General features: G+C 47.3%; 4 protein-coding genes across 12 annotated transcripts in view; 2 read left to right on the top strand and 2 right to left on the bottom strand.

Moving 5' to 3' along the window:
* fryl (furry homolog, like) overlaps positions 1-13724 on the top strand; it is an 88821-nt gene extending 75097 nt beyond the window's left edge. For 5 of the 7 annotated variants that reach the window (XM_081716929.1, XM_027022634.3, XM_081716928.1 and 2 more), the window contains 9 exons: positions 989-1317; positions 2703-2910; positions 3007-3156; positions 3521-3619; positions 5597-5665; positions 6335-6352; positions 7042-7152; positions 8602-8795; positions 9164-13724. In XM_081716929.1, the coding sequence (XP_081573055.1) occupies positions 989-1317; positions 2703-2910; positions 3007-3156; positions 3521-3619; positions 5597-5665; positions 6335-6352; positions 7042-7152; positions 8602-8795; positions 9164-9452 (1467 nt within the window). In that variant the 3' untranslated portion in view covers positions 9453-13724. The remainder of the gene's footprint in view (positions 1-988; positions 1318-2702; positions 2911-3006; positions 3157-3520; positions 3620-5596; positions 5666-6334; positions 6353-7041; positions 7153-8601; positions 8796-9163) is intronic. The other 2 variants (XM_081716925.1, XM_027022639.3) reach the window with 1 other exon arrangement.
* On the bottom strand, positions 11848-13100 carry zar1 (zygote arrest 1). The gene is made up of 4 exons (XM_027022648.3): positions 12432-13100; positions 12220-12312; positions 12068-12142; positions 11848-11991 (listed from the first exon to the last, which is right to left on the bottom strand). Exons 1-4 carry the CDS (start codon positions 13098-13100, stop codon positions 11848-11850), a joined length of 981 nt encoding a protein of 326 aa, XP_026878449.2.
* Positions 13725-14060: 336 nt separating the features above from the next.
* On the bottom strand, positions 14061-18174 carry slc10a4 (solute carrier family 10 member 4). Of its 2 annotated transcripts, none has more exons than XM_081716934.1 (4): positions 17615-18174; positions 16279-17069; positions 15741-15951; positions 14061-14714 (listed from the first exon to the last, which is right to left on the bottom strand). In XM_081716934.1, exons 2-4 carry the CDS (start codon positions 16836-16838, stop codon positions 14175-14177), a joined length of 1311 nt encoding a protein of 436 aa, XP_081573060.1. In that variant the 5' UTR covers positions 16839-17069; positions 17615-18174; the 3' UTR covers positions 14061-14174. The 2 variants fall into 2 exon arrangements, with proteins under 2 accessions (XP_081573060.1, XP_035380120.1); XM_035524227.2 differs by having other exon boundaries at positions 17442-18174.
* si:dkey-90m5.4 (uncharacterized) lies at positions 18027-20795 on the top strand. 2 transcript variants are annotated; one of them, XM_027022642.3, is made up of 3 exons: positions 18027-18167; positions 18651-18994; positions 19997-20795. In XM_027022642.3, exons 2-3 carry the CDS (start codon positions 18661-18663, stop codon positions 20650-20652), a joined length of 990 nt encoding a protein of 329 aa, XP_026878443.1. In that variant the 5' UTR covers positions 18027-18167; positions 18651-18660; the 3' UTR covers positions 20653-20795. The 2 variants fall into 2 exon arrangements, with proteins under 2 accessions (XP_026878443.1, XP_081573061.1); XM_081716935.1 differs by lacking the exon at positions 18027-18167 and adding an exon at positions 18253-18319.
* Positions 20796-20946: the final 151 nt, after the last annotated feature.

A 20946-nucleotide genomic window follows, 5' to 3' on the forward strand; every position in this document is an offset into this window, starting at 1 on the left:
TCTCCCCCACATGAGAAGTGATATAAGCCCAGCTCAGTGTAGTGTTTGCTGTCGCTGAGCTTTCATAGCTTACCTGCATTTGTTTATTTATTAAAATGACTCGTTTCTCTTGAATATTTTGAGATTTTCTCGACTCATGCAGTTGTTTTAGTTGCATCTCCTTTGTTAGCAGTTCAGTTTTCTTAGATGTGCTGTCTGCATGTGGATTTCTCTCCATTGATTTGACTGTGAGAAGGTAAATCATTACCTGTCTAGGCCCACAGAACTGGCACCACAGGCTTTATTTGTGACGTCATTAGTCTGAAGGTCACATCTGCATCATAAGTAAATGGTAATCAATCAGCCACATACTTCCATACATTGATCTCTTGTGTTTGCCAATACGAGCAAGCTCTCTGGAATTGCGTGCCCATTTGCTGAATTGCTGCTTTATAGTGTCCCGCGGTGGTGGTCACGATTTGACCTCGGGCTAAGTGGCATAAATTAGCGTTAAAATGAAACGTCGCTTCTCCAGCCATGGACCGAAACGCTGTGCGGAAGAGTACTGATCTGGCCATGAAGTCACTGAGGCGGAGAGAAAAAATGTGTGCACTGTAGAGTAGATTACATGATCCCAGCCCAGTGGTGTGGTGGGTGAATGGGTCTTTGTGTACATGTGATTTAATACTGCAACATGCACAAGTTATACTATTAGGTAGTGTTAATTAAAGTCTAAACATGTTAAATACATCCTTTTGGAACTTGGCTTGAATATGTGTTAGAAGTGAATGTACATGGAAAAACACGACCGCTCAAGGTACTGCTACTGTGTAATGTTTCCTTACTTTAAGATTGTGTTTTGACCATTCAGAATCTGGATTTGCATGTTATGCTACATTACCATTATCCCATCCAAGTTCATTCTTCAACAAAACGCGTCCATTCTGCAGGGGACCAGTCACTGCCCTGCTCCTGACTGCCCCCTGCTGTCCACGTCTTTCACCTGCAGGATGTGAGCGGGACGGCGGTGGACGAACTCAGTAGCAGTGTGAGCGAGGACACTGGCTTCTGTAGTGCCCCACCTTTACCTTCCGACCGCCCCGAGCTGGGCGACCTTCCTGACTGCCTGGACCCCCAGGACCCCCATGATGACCTGGAGACAGTGCCCGCTCTGGCCCCAGCCTCGGACAGTCCGCCGGGGTGGCTGTGTGACGAGGAGACCGCGCTACCCCCCGACAGCGCCCCGGACTCTGTGTGTGACGAAGACGTGACCCTGGCATTGAAGGAGCTGGATGAGAGGTGTGAGGAGGAGGAGGCCGACTTCTCCGGCATGTCAAGGTAAGCGGAAGGCATGGACACAGCAACGCGTGAAATGGTATTTCTGAAGCTCCGCTCCAGAGAAGGTGACTCGGGGACAGAGGCCTGCACTGACATCACACTAAAACTCCCACTTTCTTTCAGCCACGTGTGGGCCTGCGGTTCCATTCACCTTATGTCCGGTGGGGTCCTAGTCGTTCTATTGCTGGGCATACGCCATATGTCTTCTCAGCTGAGCGTGTCTAAGCTTGCCTGACTTTATGGATCTGCAGCTTGGATGTCTGTGTGACATTAATAGCTCTAGAGCATCAAGTTCTGACTGCTTAAAATGACAGACTGCAGTCCCCCATGTTTGTGTGTCTTGACTGAGAGGTCAGCAGGACATGAAGGCTAATAGATAAGTCATGGCTTACCTCATGCTTGGCTCTGGTCCTGGCTAGGCCTTGACACCAGACATCGCCATAACATCTGGCCAGATTTGACTCTTCCGCTCTGGGCTGCTAAACTCATGTGAAGGTGGGCCAATACTGGACTGAGGGCATTAGGCTCCAAACAGCAATGAAGAATCAGGCAGCTCAGTCAGATCCTGTCCATTTATTATCTGCTCTGAGAGGGACGGACACACACACACACAAAAGCATAAGCTGCAGGGCTGTTTGGCAGTGATCCACCTGAAGTTCCAGCGCAGAACAGAAGCCCTGGTGCCCTTGCGCATGCCGATATTGCTGCATAGAGTGGTGGATATCCATCTCACAGACACAAAACTGCACCCACCTGCATATGTTTGCACAGAGTGGGGGTGCGTTGGCAGGCTAACGAACACAGTTTGCTAATGCAGCACAGTATCAGCTCCGAGGGAGGGAGAGAATAGGAGAGGTGGGCAGAGCATGTGAGGTGAAAGAAGGAAGAGTAGGAGAGATGGTATTGGAGAGGCAGCAGAGAGAGAGAGAGACAGTTGAGTGGAGGGGTAAAAGAGTGAATGCAGAGAAGAGCAGAAGCAGGGAGTGAGGATGAAGATGGAGACTGTGTCCTTCACGCCACTCAGCAGCTCAGGATTCAGATACCTCTACTCGGTCTGCTTTATCAGGCTTTTTGGCCCCTCAGGCCTGTAAGTGTGTGCGTGTGTGTGTGTGTGAGGGAGAATCAGAGGTGTTTTTCTTTGTCTCTGCAGTAGGTCTGGACTGATGTAGTGCTACACAGAATCTCTGCAGTGGGCAGGGGGAGGGGGAGTTTATCGGGAGCTGGAAGCCACACTGACAGAGACCAATGCTGCATGCTTTTGTTTACATTGCCTTGGTGACGTAATTTGTTGATGTGTGTTTGTGAGCGAGAGGGGCAGGATAAAGAGAGACAGGATCTGATTTGTGTGTGTATATTTGTGTGCGCGTGTGCATGTGTGTTTCCAGTCAGGATGAGGCCGATGCAGATGGCTTCCCTGAGCTTCAGGGCTCTCCACCCCCGTCTCCGTTTCTGTCCGCTATCCTAGCAGCATTCCAGCCCATCACCTACGATGACGAAGAGGATGCCTGGCGTTGCCACGTCAACCAGATGCTGTCAGACACAGATGGGTCATGTGCAGTGTACACTTTCCACGTGTTCTCACGCCTCTTCCAGGTGTGTCTGGGTGTCTCTGTGTCTGTGTGTGTCTGAGTGTACCTTTTTACATGTGACTGATTTTATTTATTTATTTTTTTCCCCTTCTCTATCCAGCACATCCAGAAGAAGTTTGACTCCATTACCCATGCTTCAGTGCGTTTCCTTGGTGATGGGCTCCAGCGAATGGGAAACCAGTTCCTTAGCTCTCTGGAGGTCATGACCTCGTGCTCCCAGTGTCCTACAGTATTATTGGATGCAGAGACTGTAAGTTCACCCATGTGATTTGACACATGTTTTATTAGATTTTCATTAGCGGAGTAAAGTCCTAAATCTGACTAAATGGCCTTTTCTTCCTGGGACTGGTTCTTGTTTTCTGGTTTTGTGAAGCACAGTCAGTAGCTGATCATTTAGCCTTATAATGGATGCTTGAGTCTTCTCAGACATTTTAGGTTATTTGAAATCTGGCTTCGCCAGATTGGGTGTGAACATTCCTGTCCAAACACTGGAGCCTTGTTTCTGTCCTTCCTCTTTCAGTTTGTGTGTAAAATCTAATTCCATGTGAACAGATCGCCAGTCATTGGTCTTGTCCTGACAGCTTTGCTGAGTGTGTCTGTCTGTGTGTTTGCAGCTGGTTTCTTGTGGTCTTTTGGAGACATTGAAGTTCAGTGTCCTGGAGTTACAGGAGCACCTGGACACCTACAATGTCAAAAGAGAAGCAGCAGAGCAGGTGTGTTGCACTTGCGCTAATATACGCACACTCACAGACATACACCACCCAACCATGCTCATACCTGTACCTGCTATAAACCTCTCCCCACACACACACCAACCCACTCACGCTAATATACACACACACACATACACACACTCATACAGACACACACCAACCAACCATGCTCATACCTGTACCTGCTATAAACCTCTCCCCACACACACACACCAACCCACTCACGCTAATATACACACACACACATACACACACTCATACAGACACACACCAACCAACCATGCTCATACCTGTACCTGCTATAAACCTCTCCCCACACACACACACACCAACCCACTCACGCTAATATATATATACACACACTCATACAGACACACACCAACCAACCATGCTCATACCTGTACCTGCTATAAACCTCTCCCCACACACACACACACCAACCCACTCACGCTAATATATATACACACACTCATACAGACACACACCAACCAACCATGCTCATACCTGTACCTGCTATAAACCTCTCCCCACACACACACCAACCCACTCACGCTAATATACACACACACACATACACACACCAACCAACCATGCTCATACCTGTACCTGCTATAAACCTCTCCCCACACACACACCAACCCACTCACGCTAATATATATACACACACTCATACAGACACACACCACCCAACCATGCTCATACCTGTACCTGCTATAAACCTCTCCCCACACACACACCAACCCACTCACGCTAATATACACACACACATACACACACTCATACAGACACACACCAACCAACCATGCTCATACCTGTACCTGCTATAAACCTCTCCCCACACACACACCAACCCACTCACGCTAATATATATATACACACACACACACACACACACTCATACAGATACACACCAACCAACCATGCTCATACCTGTACCTGCTATAAACCTCTCCCCACACACACACCAACCCACTCACGCTAATATATACACACACACACCAACCAACCATGCTCATACCTGTATCTGCTATAAACCTCTCCCCACACACACACCAACCCACTCACGCTAATATATATATACATACACACACACACACACACACACACACACACACTCATACAAACACACACCAACCAACCATGCTCATACCTGTACCTGCTATAAACCTCTCCCCACACACACACCAACCCACTCACGCTAACACACACCACCAAATCTCAGTATATATTTTGCTCTATCCCTCAGAACAGAGCCTTCAACTTCAAGATGACAGGTGTCTCTATGTGCTTAAGAGCTTTCTTCAAACAACCTCTACTTTTTTTGTTTGTTTCTGGATTGGGGGAGGGGTGTCAGGACAAGACAGGATGAGTAAGGCTATGCGTGTGTCATATGAGTGAATAAATCTCGCTGTGCGAGCCTACAGACAAAGAGCCCCCTGTTCTGTAGCCAAAGGGTGTCATTAAATTATCTGCAGGACGTGAGCAGACTTGGCCAGCATTAGCTTCCGCTAGCCCCCACCCAGGCCATAAATCAGGCGGTGGGGGAGTGGAGACGAGGGGGCTGATGAGAGAGTGGAAGTCTTGGAGATGTTAACTGGATGAGACACAGGCCTTATCTCTGGAATATTAAAGCCCACCTCCTATCCTCGTAGAACAGGGCATCTGATCAGATTTAGCATGCACACGCACACACAGCGCCAGGCCCAGCTTCTAACAGGGCTTTCAAACGTGTGCAAAACCCTGCGGTTTTAAATGCCAGTGTGTGTTGTGTCTGCACTCAGTGTGTACATTGACACAGCAGGGTCTTCGCGTGTTCTGCTAGACCACTCACTGACCATAGTCTCATCCTTTAAATGTCTCTTCCTCCCGTTCCCCCGCTCCTCCCCTCTCTCTCTCTCTCTCTCTCTCTCTCTCTCTCTCTCTCTCTCTCTCTCTCTCTCTCTCTCTCTCTCTCTCTTACCCCCCCCCCCAAAACAGTGGTTAGAGAACTGCAGAAAAACGTTTGGTGATAAAGACAGCAGTCATCAGCCCACCACCCAAGCTCAGGTACTGTACGCCTTTACACTGTCTGAAACTTCACACGCACGCGCACACATTTTTATGTTTGGTTCACTCTCTAATCAAAGTAGTGTTTCTGTTCATATTTTTTCAGAGCACAATGGGTGAATAAAGATCACATGGTTTCTCTCACATCTCTAGTTCATCTCTCTCTTCTTTCTCTCTGTGGCCTGTGATTTCTTTTTCCTGTCCTCGTTTTTCCTCCCCATATTTTCCCAGCTGTCATCCCAGTGTCCGATTGCTGCTGTTGGGTCTTTGATGATGGGGACAGTGGGACCTGATGCCTTGTGCCATTTTTGGATCAGCACTTGGGCACCGTGTCTCAGTCCTCCTCTTATCTGCCCCTTGGACCTCCCTCACCTCCCTCCTATACATAATCTTATAGCATTTTTTGTGTTTTTTTGGTTTCAGCTTCAGTTTCCTTATGGATGTTTGCATGTATTTGGTGGTGATCTTTTCTGTAGGTGATGGATCTCCCTCAGTGTTTCTTTCTTCTTCTTTCTACATCTTCCTGTCTCTTCTATGTTTGTGGTTTGGGGGTGTGATGCGCTGTCTAACGAGTGTGTCTCTCTCTCTCTCTCTCTCTCTCTCTCTCTCTCTTTCTCTCTTTTTGTTTGTTTTTTGTTGTTTTGGTGACCTGCCTTCCCTCTTGCTTAGCAAATGGAAATTCTAGCAGTAAGTTGTTCTCAAACTCTTAGCCTTTTTATAATCATGTCACCGTGGCAACACATACTGATCATTCCTTCCATTCATCATAAACAACCTGCTAAACCAATCAGAGCCCTGAACAGCCTGTCTCAGCCTCTTATAACCCTGCCATAGATTTTATGTCTTATGTTTGCTTCACTAACGACCAGCCATAGATGGGCGCCATACTTGTAAGTTTGTCTCTCCTGTGCTACTTTGCCATTGATCTTATATAAAACGCCTGACTAAATCATATTAACGGAGCGCTGTGGTTATAGTGGATGGGGTATGTCCGTGGGTTACGGGAAAAAGGATGACACAAGGCACAAAGACATAATTCTGTTTCCCTTCCAACCGGCATATCGCTTGCTCCTGATCCGGAGGGAGGTAGGGTAGCTGGTAGAGTGGATTATTTATGCATAGCATGTGTCCATGGCATCCACTAGGCATGGTACCCATGGGCCCCACACCCCAGCTGCAATAAACTGCCTCGCAGGTCTAACACTTTTACTCTCTGACCCGCCCCCTCTCTGCCCCGCCCATTCATTCATTCATTCAATCCTACATTGTTTCATCCATCCATCCTTTCATCCAGTCATATGCTATTGATGCTAGTGAAGTGTGACAAGATAATAGTGTCTCTCTCTCTCTCTCTCTCTCTCTCTCTCTCTCTGTAGGAGCTGGAGCTGTGTCGGAGGTTGTACAAGCTTCACTTTCAGCTGCTCCTGCTCTTCCAGGCCTACTGTAAGCTGATCAACAGGGTGGACACAATCAAGAGAGAGGCTGAGGTTTGTGCATGTGCACGTGTCTGTCTGAAAGCACATAATCAGTTAAGGCAGGATCACTTGAATGCCATTTCTGTATGTCTGCTGTTAAGCAAGCATACATTAGTCTTTCACATCTGTGTGTGTGTGTGTGTGTGTGATTGTGTATCCCATTTTTCTCTCAGTTTAGTCATTGTGCCTGTGTCCATCCAGCTAGCCAGCCTCCCTGTCATACCAAACTTGACACACCGTTGTCCGTGCTGTGACGGCGAGTGGCCCAACCCACTCAGACGATAGTGCTAACTGCCCTGATCAGCGAGCACCAACACACAGATGTAGCTGATTGGCTAGTGCCTTAGTGATTGACTTAGAGTCATGCCATCCCTCCCACCCAGACAGCAGTGTCAGTTTGCTCCCTTGGACTCTTGGCCATGGTTGGCACTCAATCTTAGAAGCAAAGAAAACTATTACTAACTAAATATGCCAATTTACCTTAGTTATTACAATAATAATAAATAAATATTGGAAACTGCCTGTTTGCATAATGGAAAATAGTTTTTAAAAATGTGATTAAATATTACCTTGTCTGGATGTATCCATAAAGGTGCGATTTGAAGGGTAATAGAATAACAAACAGTGAGATTTGTCATATTGCTGCTGTAGATGGTAGACATAAGATAATCTGCTAGCACGTTATGATTTACTGTCAGCAGGTGTTAATGGTATGGGGAAATGTAGCTAAATAAATATCATATACATTTAGTACTTTAAGTGGCCAAAAGTAATGACGTTAATTTCTCAGATATTTCCTCCTCCATCTACGTCATTGCAATTCAGCAAATTGTTGCCAGAACTTCAGACATTGAATTTTTATGAAAAAATTCCCCGGCGTTCCTTTACTAGGTTTTATGTCGTAAACACCTCGTGTAAATCTTTTCTTTTTGCCTGCTAGGCCAGATATGTTCTAGATGTTTCCATGAAATATAAAAAATATGAGCTAATTGTGCATAAACCATGCATAGACTGACTCCTACTTTAGTGACTAGAAATATGTGTATTTTAAGCAGCTATCCTGTTTAATGGAAAATTGTGTTTATATCAGAGTTGAAACATGGGGATGATTTGCTATAAAAACCCAAGGAAGGTTGAACATGTCTAGACATCAGACTCCATTAGTAGTTCAACATTTTCATGTGATGGCTTAAATAATTGTACTGTCAGTGTGTACTGTAGAGTTTTATCCTGGAGCTATAACTAGACACGCCTCTGACTGAGCTCCCACATTTGTCTAATCACAGATCAATGCTAACACACTTACTAGATCTGTAGTCTACCCAGAAATTGGAAAGGGCCATATTTATTTTTATGTTTCTGCATGCATTTTATTTATCCAAGACTTTGTTTTTTAAAATATTTACCGACCCCAAAAGATGGTTTTGTATAATGGAGGTGGGTTCTTTCCCCCCTCCCTAGGTAACAAACATGTCAGAGGAATTGGCCATCTTGGAGAGCTGCTTGAAGGAGGCAGAGTTGGTGAGTGATGGACAGGAGGGCATGGGCGTGTCTGAGGCTGTGCAGTCCAGTACAGAGACAGCTATCCACTCACTCATTGAGAGTCTTCGAGCACGAGACTTCACTTCTGCACTTGCACAGGTCAAAGCCTTCAGGTAAATAAATTTTATATATCACACACACACACACACACGTACGTTATTGCCTGTCTGCTCCCACAGAGCCTTCAGGTACATCCACATGCGAATACAGAATCACACACTAACTTCAGTTATTCGTGAATCACCAAGTGTCTGTGGTTTTTGTACTAGGTCTGTTCTGTGGCTGTGGCTGTGAAATTTAAACCCTGCAAGCTTTATTTTAACCCTCTTCTTACAGAGAAAACTTAAGTTGTTTCTTATCAACATAGTTACCTGGGTGTGATTCTTACATGGCAACTCCTCCCTAACTGCTAGACCGCTGTGTGCGGTCTGGTCCTGTGATCAGTGATCATCTGCTTCTGTCCACCTCTCCCTTCCTCCAGGTGCTTGTGGCCCAGTGATATATTTGGCAGTGAGACGGACGACGCTGTGCACACCCTGCTGCACATATACTTCCGGCACCAGACACTGGGCCAGACGGGCTGCCTGGCTGTGGTGGGGCCCAGCCGGGACCTGTCGCAGGCTAGTGCCCGCCTCATGGAACTCAACCTGCAAATCCGTGAGGCCCTGCACCGAGCCCAGGCTCTGCCCCCTGGACAAGCTCCCAGTCTAACGCCCACCCCCCAGACACAGATCAACACCCACAGCACAGTCCTCAGCACGGGGCTGTGACCCTCACGGGAGTCCAGGCTGGGGAGAGGGTGCTATTGGGAGGGTCAGGGTAAGAACAGGGGCAGTTGTGGAGACTTTTACCTTTAAAGGGCTAAAGGATGTGTGTGAGGATCATACCGACTTTAAAAAAAAGAAAAACTCGATACACAAATTCCTTTTATTGCCCCACTTCCCCTTTCCTCGCTGTCTCTGCGTCTGTTGTCATTCTCTGACTTAACGCAGCGTGGCTGATGCCGGCAGTGCCGTAGAGTGGCTTGGTGAAGGCCTGGGACCATTTGGAGGAGAGAAACGGTGCCAACGATGATGCCAAACTGGATGCTTTTTGCAGGGGGGGGAAACCCTATGATCTCTAGGGTGTCCAGAAAGTGACTAGTGGTTATCTGCTCTGCAGGAATCCTGGAGTGGCATGGCTTGTAGCTGCAGAAAAAGCCTTTCCATAGTGTATGAGAACTGGCACATTAGGACAGAAACTTCTACCACATTTTACTCATTAAATACAAAATAAGTACAAAAAAAAAAATGATTTCAGAAGCATGCTTGAATGAGAGAAGCACTGCAAGAAATATTTTTTTGAGAAATGTATTTTTATTAGTGCTAACAAACCTAGGTTGTAAATGTTAGGATATTTAATGTATAACTGCAATGTGAGGGCTTGGCTCTCAGCCACTGTGTAAAAAAAGGGTCATCTTGGTTAACTTTAACTTTATTGACCTGCACTGGGGGGAAACTAGCTTTTATTGGGTTGCTCTTACAACACCTTTACCCTGTAACAGTAGTGGTAGCTGTCTGTAGACAACCATAGACTCACGAGAGTGCATCTGTACGTGCGCGCCAGTGTGTGACTTACATATGCCAATATTTGCACACTCTCACACACGAGCACATTAAAATGCACAACAAGTGCAATCTAGCTGCAACTCATTATGGAAATAACTTATTGTACTCTGTATATATTTTAGAAAAGTGTATAGTGTAAAAGCAGTATTTTTCCCTTGTACATTTGTGTAATGCACTGTTCTACCAGAATAGAGTATGAAACTAAAGCAAAAAAAAAAAAAAAAAAAACCCTAACAAAACAATTCCAGCTCCAAATCTCTACTGACCCTTCATAATTATCCAACACCTTAATCTTAAGAATTCTTAATAAGCGAGCCTGGCTGGGTGCAGAGGAGCAGGGCTGTGGTGTGCCCATTCCCCAGCTGTATGCATTCCTTACTCTCCACTGTGATCATGTTGGCTCCGCGTGGCCACGCTGCAGGCTTGCACTGATGAGACGTTTTTTGCTTCACTGCACTGTGCTTGGCTTTGCGCCACTGTGGGAGATGGACACAGAGTGCCTGCTGGGATGTTACATTTAACATGAAAGGATGACAGAAATCACTTCCTCACAATGTTGTTGCTTGTCTGGTACATTTTGGATGCTGTTAATTATTTAATGGATATTTACCTGGAGAATGTTTTATTTAGTGGTGTAGTCTCCCCCCCCCCCTTTTTCTGTTTCTCCCCCCCCCGTCATTTCACCTCCCTTCCCCTGTTTAAATAAAAGCCTAACCAGAAGCAACTCCTCCCACTCTCAGTATGTGAATATGCACAGTTGGTAACCGGCCTACAGTAACTTGCACTGATGTACCTTTCCAGCCTTTGGCAGACATCCCTCTACTGCATGAGCCAGTGGTTAGATGCGCACCCTGGCACTTGAACTCATGACCATGGTTTTGCATTCAAGTTCTGCAAAGGTGCTGGGCACAGGCCAAAAGAGATCAAGACCTCAGATGTTTGTTCCAACCGAACAAAAATAGTAATAAGTTACTTTTGTGCCAGATCTCTCTGAATCAGAGCTGGTCACATTAAGCAGAAATAAAATTACAGGCTTTGTACAGACTCAGAAGATGGGGAAGTATACAACCTGAGAGCAGGGCCAACACTGGGTCCATCTCTGCTCCATTAGAGTTCTCCCCTCCCAGACCACACCACTAGACACTACAGCTGGGGTTCAACTGTCCCCACTTCAGTGCCATGCAGATAAATTACACCACTACGCAAAGAGGACATGCCCAACATTCACAAAGCAACAGGGGACATGCCACACTCGGATGCATTCCTACATGCCCACACGCAGCTTCAGCAGTTCAGACAAAGGCAGCAAGACGGCACTGTTGCTGTTCATTGACATTTTAATTCATTCCCCCCCCCCCCAAAAAAATGGTTCCTGCAAATATTAGTCAACATAAACAAAAACCAGATGTTTAGGAAGTATGCCAGCCCTCGCTGCACAGACTGGCCATGACAGGAGACCCCGCTGTGCCGTTGCAGACACCGTCACAGGAGTGTGGATCCTCACCTAGGCAACGGGGAGAACGGTAGTGCAGTGACCCGCTGCCATGGTGGTACTGTGCTAGATGATGTACTTAAAGCTGAAAGTGCTGTCGCACGAGAGCCGTTTGCCCTTGCAGCGGCCACACAGGTCTTGCCGGTGAGGCCGTTTGGGGTCCACGTGACGTGCTGTTCCCGGGCAACTGCAGCGTGCCTTCTTGCAATTCTGAAAATGATAGATCCAGCAAGACATCTTATTCATGGTAAAGTCCATTTAAAAAGAAAAAACCCCACAAGGTTACCTGGCAGGTTATGTCCTCTACACGGTAGGGATTGAATGCCTTCTGACATGTTCTGCAGAACTGCTTGAAGTAAACCTATAAACAAAAACGTCACGTTCCAGCACGCGCAGCAGCATCAGTGAGACCAAGTAAATGACGCGCCACGCGGCTACCTTGCTCGTGCCCTGGACGCACCACACGTACGCGCTCTCCCAGCGCAGGTTGCAGTCTTTGCAGTGGTAGTATCCATACTTCTGCTCCAAGAACTATCGGACCAACAGGCGGTAGTTAGCGCGCGACTCGGGCCTGCACCGTACTTGGTCTACCGGTCGGCACGAAGGTTCACCACGACCATGTCACTGGCCAGAAAGAACCAAAACCTCACCTGGAAGCGGACTCTCCCCTTGGACTTGAAGTCTTGTCCACTTTGGTCAGAGTCGCTCTTATTTTTCTCGGTCATTTCCGTCTGATCGTTTCCGTCGTCGGTTTTCCCGGGACTAAGCTTTTCTTTGGCTTCCTCGGTGCTCTGCGCGTCTGTGCCTTCTACAGCCACCTCGTCCTCAGTTTTCTCCGCGCTCTCGGCGCGCTTCTTCTCCTCCTCCTCCTCTTCATCATCCTCGAGGAAAGATGTCAGCGCCCTTGCTGCAACCGGTGAATACACGGCCTGCGTGCGCGGAAACCGCACGCCACCGGTGACGGGGCTCGCGGGCGTCTGGACATCCTGCCGTCTCTTACGCAGTGCCTCTCGCTTGCGCGCTAGGAGAGTGCGCGGGCCCAGCGAGCACTGCACTGCGGCGTGGGTCTTCGGGTTGACCTGCACGCCCACGTCCTTGGTGTTGGCTTTTCGCAGCCGGGGCGTCAGGTTCGGGTTTATCTGCGAGAGGATAGACTTCAGCTGCGCGCGATGGTAGTTCTCGAAGTAGCTCTCGCCGTCACCGTAAGTGGTCACGTAGTTTTTCTGCCGCCAGCCCTTGGGCCGCGGACACCTGTAGGAGTAAGGGTTGTAGGAGGAGTACAGGTAGGCATCCAGTGACTCGTCTCCGTACGTAGCCATTTTCACTTAGCCGAAGGAGCTGTCTGCGCGTGTCACGTTAAGTAGGCAGTGGGGGCGCGAGGCCCTTTAATGGTGACCAGGTGCGCCGTTTTATCCAATTAAGCTTGTACGCATAAACGCAATTGGCAATGGCACCGGAAAATAAAGTATGCGATTGTGCTATGGGTGCAGTCAGACAATCCTATTTGTTTTGGGTTTTTTTGTTTTGTTTATTTTATTTTTTTTATTATACTTTAATGTTTTTACATTTTATTTATAGATAGAGAAGCGTTTGTTTCTCGACTGATGCATTGGTTCCACAGTTCAGATTATTCATAGATGATGTCTTTCTTTTAATTGGTTTGTACAGTAATTACAGCTGCTTCACTTCTAAATCATAAATAACCTCATCACCCATCATTTGTTCTAAATAGTCATAACGTTCCTGTATTTACCAATCTGAACTCTTTGAAACATTTTACTTGTTATACAGCATTGTTGACAGTAGCAATGTCCAGGTTTATTTTGGATAAAGTAGTATGATGTAATGTGTCCTCCTCAATTTCAGTGTGTCTGTGTGAATGAGATCACATTTGTCACTACAAGCCATTTAAGCATATCTGAAGATTAAAACTTGGAGACTGATGGAATTGTCATGATGATTGATTATTTAAGATAATATGCTAATTCCCAAAGAAGGCTCATTATGACTTATTTTCTCTAGTTAAGACTAGGTACAGTTTTTGAGTGAAGAATAAAGTGAGTATAGGCCTGACATATACCATGACTGCAATGTTAATCTGTAGACTTCTTTTAATACTTTTTTTTTTTAATGTATGTTATCCTGTAGCCAGTTCCAAATGGAAAATATTCCACTGACATTTCAGTTCAGCAGTTTCACTTTAAGCATAGCAACTTTAAAGATTTGAAGTCTATGAGAGTCTTCAGAAGTCTCAGCAGTCGTGTTGGCCAGACATCATGGAAAATGTACTGAAACTTTATTTGCTGCTGGTTGCTGGTGGTGATGCTTAAGTACTTTGTGATGTCATAATTAGCAGATGTGGAACGTGGGGCTGTCATCTCACAGACTGGCTCCTACACAGGCATGGGGCTTCCCTCCGCCTCGCGTGTCTCCATGGCGATGGCATCGGGTTCAAGCGAGGCTGTGGCTCCGTACGCTGTATCAAGCGGTGCATCCTCCTCCCCCAGCGTCTTGTACGTGATGTTGGTGTCGTGGTCGGAACCTGTGGATGGCTCCTGCTTGTGCAGCACCTCCCGCCGGTAGGTGCGGTAGGCGAGGATGAAGATTCCGGCCTCGGCCGACTGGAAGAGCGCGTACAGCAGCGGGAGCATGTGCATTCCGCCCACGAGCTGCGGCGGGAAGGCAAGGTTTAGGATGGCCGTGCACAACTGCACGTTCTGGCAGCCCGTCTCCATGGAGACGGCACGGCAGCTCGAGGGTTCCAGGTCGAAGAGCTTGGCCACGCCGTAGCCGGCGGCGTATCCCGCCATCGGCATGAACACGGCCACCAGGTAGACGGAGGCGGGGATGGTGGCCAGCAGCTCGGGCCCCAGCATGGTGCTCGTCATAATGAACAACATCACCAGCGTGACGAGCAGAGACCACAGCGACACCTGGCGGACAGACGGGAGAACTGGGTGAAATGCTGGCAGATGACTAATTTAGATTACAGTCACAGTGCTTTGAACAACTCTGCAAGGTCTTTTGTTTTTGTTATTATTAATACCGGCGCGAATAGCTTCTGGCCCTAAAAATAGCAGAAAACTGCCACTTAAAGAAATTACCATTCAGGCAGTGAAAAGGGCGGTATTGGAGGAACTGTGGATTTCGGTCATAAAATGGCGGGTAGGGATTTATATACAAACTGATGATTAAATGACTAAGTGGCACTGGTGATGCCAAGACATGCGCAGTGCCATTAATCACCTCAGAAAAGGGCAGCGTGACTGTGCGGCTTGCCTTTATCTCCTTAATGCACGTCACTCTGCCAAACACACGTCTTTGTATACCCTGCATTTCCTTTATCGCTCTCCACTCCCGTCTTTCCTTCACCCTGTCTCTCTATCTCTCGTTCCCCACACAGCCCTTGCTGAACTGCTGTTAGATAAGAGTAACTGAAAGAAGAATCTCTCAGCTGGGCACTGCTGCTCCCTGAACGGTGATACAGAGCACGCGGCAAGCTGTTGGAAAGTGGACGCTTAGGATGTGAAACGCAATCTGGGCTTTGACTTTTTCAACTTTGTTCGTGTCGTTGTAATTGTTCTTTGGATGAAAGGTTCAGTTTAATTGGCAAAACTTTCATTTTAAACAGACTCTTTCCTGTTTCCTCGCGATCTCAGTCTAGTCGAGGGTGCTGCAGCTCCTGCTCGTGCAGGATTGCTTTCACGCGCCGTCCGTCTCCAGTGAAACCGCTCGAGTGTCTGGAGACGTGTAGTGATATTTCTCATTTAAATTCCTTGCTTAATTTTCAGATCAGGAATTAAATGGATTACATTCATAATTCATGAAAAAAAAAATTCTGAACACACACACACACGTTTCCCTCACACGCGCACCTCGTGGGCACGGACTAATCGTGGCGGTCGTTTTGAAGTCCATAGTCGCAGTTTTACCTTCTTAGCGGAACTTTCCGCTCTTACCTTCAGGACGGCGTCCGCCGCGCGGGAGTATCGGTACCTAAGAGCCACTCCGACGCCGATGGGAATGAGCGTGCCGAGGAGCGTGAGGGTGATCGCGCCGAACGGCAGCAGGTCCACCACTGGCGTGTTGATCCACGCGCGACTATAAACCCACAGGCACAGCGGCATGAACACGAGCGCCAGGAGGGTCGAGGAGATGGTCATAATAACACTGCGGACAAATCACAGGGGGAGCTGCGCGTTAACACTCCAACGCGACAAGCTGTCACTTGTGAGGGTTTCAAAGTTAGCGGAGCGTTTCGTGACTTTAGCTGCGGAATTTACACTTTTATGCAATACAGTTCAGAAACAACGTAGCACTGACAGCGTGAATTATGATATTGGCATGTCAGTTTCATGATTCGTTTTAAAACACTACTTGATTAACTAACGTGAGAAAATTGGCATAAAAACGTGACCCTGACCCTGATAAATACACCGACAGTGTTGCACCGTTATATAAGCTTGTAATGGTCTGAATGCCAAATTTCTTGGCTACCTGAGGTTCATGTCGCCGTTGACTAGAAGTGACATAATGTTAGACAGATTTCCCCCGGGACAGCACCCGCACAGCAGCACCGCTATAGCAGCCACGTCGTCGAGAGAGAAGGCCAGCGCGTGCAGAAACGCGAGCAAGGGCATGATGACGAACTGGCAGATCGCGGCCAGCAGCACGCCCACGGGCCTGCGGATGTGGGCGCCCAGCTGGGTGACCTCCACCGTGCACCCGAGGCCCAGCATGGTGAAACACAGCACGAATCCCACGAACACGTTAATGCCGTGGCTCAGCGGCGAGTCCCAGAACTGCACGCTCAGGCGCGCGGGTCCCTCCGTCAGCGCGAAGGGACCCGACAGCAGCCCCGCGGGTGTCAACGCAGTCCCGAGCGTACTAGCGACAGAAGACACCGGGGCTTCCGTGACGTGGAAACCGGTCAAGCCGAGGTCGTCTCTGAAACTTTCCTGGACCTCGGAGACGTTGGCGGGGTCCTGCGTGAAGTTTAGGAGCAGCTTGAGCGCAGCGATGGCTGCGTCGGTGCTGGGCACGCTCGGGGTTTCCATTGCGCCTCGAGCTCTCCAGAGAGTCCGTGCGTGTCCCCTTCCAGGTCTGACTAGGTCCGCGTTTAGCAGCGCGTTCCCCTAGCGGCACGTCGTCATTTTCTTGTGTCTCCGGTGACGGGAGGGACACTGGACATTTCAGCCGGGGAGCGCGCAGTGGGACTGGTTCATCACGCACGTCAGCACAGAGCCATTAAAGACTCCGGGCCCGCGGATTGGTTCAACGCCCGAGACCTGATGGAGAAAGAGAAAAGAAGTTGCTCGTGAACGTGCTACATGTTGTTCCTTTTCCAGACCGCTTGCGTGCGCACACGAAAACTTGGCTGGTATTTGAATATCGCGCGCTTCGTTTCTCTGCGCCAAGACTCTGGATGAACTAGAAGAGATGCAACAAATACCAAACACGCGGCAGGAACGTGCAGGTTTCGGAAGTTAATGTTGTGACAGACAGAATAAACCCATCGATCATTTATCATCCAGTTGCTGGTGAAAATACGCACCACCTGTGACTGACCTGGATATCACACCCACGTAATTAAAAGCGCCACGGATGGTCATTGTTAAGGACGTTTTTTTTTTAACGAAGCTACCGTTTAATGAAGCTACCGTTTAATGAAGCTACCGTGAGAACGGTCTCTGGACTCTTTCCTGACTGGCGTCTCCTTACGCGTGCGATTCTATAGCCCGTTCGCAGGCGTTCTCCTCGTGGGCTAGAAAGGGTTGGTTGCGCGAGGTACAGTGCTGTGATACTCCACTGGGGTGGGCAGAGAGATCCTTACCTAGGGTCCCTTTCACGGCGAGTTTTAGAAATGTCAAATCACCTCCGTGAAGTGCAACGCACGCTAGTATGTTTACCAAGCAACGCGTAGAATTCATGGACTATTTATAAAACTAATCGACTGAATTTGCGACATTGTGCAAAGTCTGCGATGGCGCAGAAACATTTGTGTGAATGATTTACCGTTATTGATCTGTCCACTACACGGTCTGTTACGAAAACTTTCTTTGCGCACTACGTTTTGCATAAAGTACTTTTTATTAAATTTACTTGTCATACTGTCAACAGACAGCATTGTTTTTCTAAATCGTTTTTAATGCCATATTTTTGTTTTCTAATATCCCTCCCTATTCACCCCAGTCTCTCATCCCTGGCACGGCCAGCGAGTGCTTTTCGCTCATTATTTATTTAGTGACGGATTTCCCCGTGACTTGTATTCCAGTAACGACGGGTGAAATGTCAAGACAAGTCGCGAGGTGGGCTATTTTAAAAAATAAAGGAGAGTCAAAGAGAGCGCATGACTGAATGTGAAATAGCTTTCATATAATCAAAAGGTAAGGTTTATTTTCCTTGTGTTATTTAATGTTATTGCTATTTAGTATAATTTGGCTGTAATTTTACTAAAGGTTGTACATTTTTATTTAGGATACATGCGATAGATACGAATAGCAAGCGTTAAGGTTTATGAAGGTATCAAAGTACTAAGGTATTGTGTTGCATCTCTACTGTCATTAGTATTCATAGTGTACATGCTATAGTATACATGGTATTTTCTATTCATATTACCTGTGGAATGCAGTAAACATTATTTTGACATTATTTTAAGATAAGCCGGGATGGTTTTCCTTAGGGAAAATGTAAATAACTACGGTCAAATTGCACAATATGAATAAAATGAACGGACAGACGGATTTTATGTGTGAACAGTCACGGCATGGCTAGTGTTGTACCACTGTGACAATCTTTGATGGAGTTTTGTGCGTTATATTTCCAGCTATGCTGACATGAGAAAAAACGTCTTATCTTATTTACGACAGCGTCGTCAAGATGGACTCTCGCGCGCTCCTCGTGTTCGCCGTGATCTTCTGTCTCGGTTGCAAGGGCACCTTCTCGTGCCCAAAACGTTGCACCTGCCACTTCAGCAACAAAACCACGGAGGTGGTGTGCCCCGACGTCTCGCTCTCGCGTTACCCTAGTGACAGTCTCCCAGGTAGCGCCACCTCTCTGACCATTCAGTTCACCAACCTGAGCAACGTCACCGCCCCTGACCTGAGGGCCACGCCCCTCCTGAAGGAGCTCCACCTACCAGGGAACAGACTGAGGAGCTTACCCGCAGACCTGCTTGCTGGCCTGACTCACCTGCACACCATCGACCTCACAGGTGCGTGGCTGTGCGCAGGTACACCTTAGCTGTCTGTGATGAATGTGTCTATATACACCTTAGATCTCACAGGTGAGTATGTGTGGGCCCTCAGCCTGTGTACGCAGCCCACAGGGAAATGGTGCTATCTGCACCAGAGCCCCACACGAGCAAGTGTATGCAGGTGTGCACGATAAACCTTGGTTCCAGTGTAGTCAAGTTATAATAAGTGATGATTAGATAGATAGATAGATAGATAGATAGATAGATAGATAGATAGATAGATAGATAGATAGATAGATAGAGTGATTGACTGATTGACTTGATTGATTGATCAATCCAGATTTATGTGCTGGACTGTAACACATGCAGGTAAGTAATACAGGTGGCTGCTTTCATAGGTAGAGAAAAATATATACTCAGTTCAGTTCTGCTTTATTTGCCATTTATAAGTAAGAATCAATATATCAGATTATAAAGCACTGAGCCCAAATAAAAAACAGAAACGATAAACATGTAAAACAACATACACTAACATATAAAACATAAAACACAACATATAAAACAAAATATAAATAAAACATACAATAACATATATAAAATAAAACATATAAAAGAATAATCATTTATAATTCATACTACACTAGGACAAATGATGGTACACAGTCCTGTTATTCTTGATGTATAAGACATGCGTCTTGTTGAGCATAGCAGAATAAACATCTCCTTTACTGGATGGTGTCTGTCTACAGTGATGCTTCATGTGCACAAACGCCCTCTGGATCTCCGCTCAGTCCCTTCATTTTTAATGTGCTTAAAAATACAAACCATTTTAAGATTAATCAGCAAATTAATATTCAATCAAAATCTCAACTCTTAAAACCCAAAATAGTCCTCTGTTCAATTTACTATAACAGGCTTTAAGTGTCAGCAACACTTCCTAAAATAACATTTAAAAAAAAAATCAACACAATATGTTGCCTTTAGCATTTGTCTTTAGCATGTATCCTTTTCTTTTGGCAGGAAACCTTATCCAGGAGCTCCCCCCTCACGTCTTTCATCACGCTCCCCTGCTCAACCTGGTCCTTAAGGACAACCTGCTCACCAATGTCAGTGCAGACTGGCTTCCCAGAAGCAGCAGCCTCACCTGGCTGGACCTGTCAGGGAACCAGCTGAAGGAAAGCCCCACTGGTCTGCTCCACAGGCTGACGCGCCTGGAGGTCTTGCACCTGTCACAGAACCACCTGCAGGAGCTGCCAGCCGATAGCTTCCACTCTCTCTTTGCTTTGGAGAGACTTTACCTAGACGGGAACAAACTCCAAGCCTTGGATTCCAAGGCCTTTAGTGGCAATGCTAACCTCACTTACCTGTTCCTGCAGAAGAACCAGATGGACACTCTCCCACCTGCAGTCTTCCATGGGCTGGCCCGTCTGCACTACGTGGACCTGTCCAACAACAGGCTGCGCTTCCTGGCCCCTGGCACCCTGCCTGCAGGGATCGGCTGGGTGGACCTGGATGGAAACCCCTGGCACTGCAATGCCAAGCTGGCACCTCTGTGGATGTGGCTGAACAGCCATAGCGGACGCTCCGAGCCCAAGTGCGCCTCACCGGAGGGGCTGAAAGGCCGAGTCATATCCAAGCTCACCAGCACGGAGCTGGGATTGAGCCCGGCACACTGAGCGAAGAACAGATGGAGAGGAGGAGGAGGATGAATGTGGGACAGGGAGAGGAGGATGGAAGCATCAGGAGCCTCGAGGAAAGCCGATAGATAAGAATGTGTTTCATGTTATCGCAGAATATACAATAAAACTGATTCACTGAAGTTTCTTGATCTGCCTTGATACCCCCCCGAGCGTTTTGTGTCCGTTCTGAGTGAAGGGTGGAGTCATGATCTGACACGAGTGGGGTTCTTCATCCCACACCCCCTTACACCCAGACTGAAAGGGAAGAGAATCATTTGACTGAGGTATTAG

Source organism: Electrophorus electricus, chromosome 7 (genome assembly GCF_041902795.1).
Source record: "Electrophorus electricus isolate QZ-2024a chromosome 7, ASM4190279v1, whole genome shotgun sequence".
Lineage (NCBI taxonomy): Eukaryota > Metazoa > Chordata > Actinopteri > Gymnotiformes > Gymnotidae > Electrophorus > Electrophorus electricus.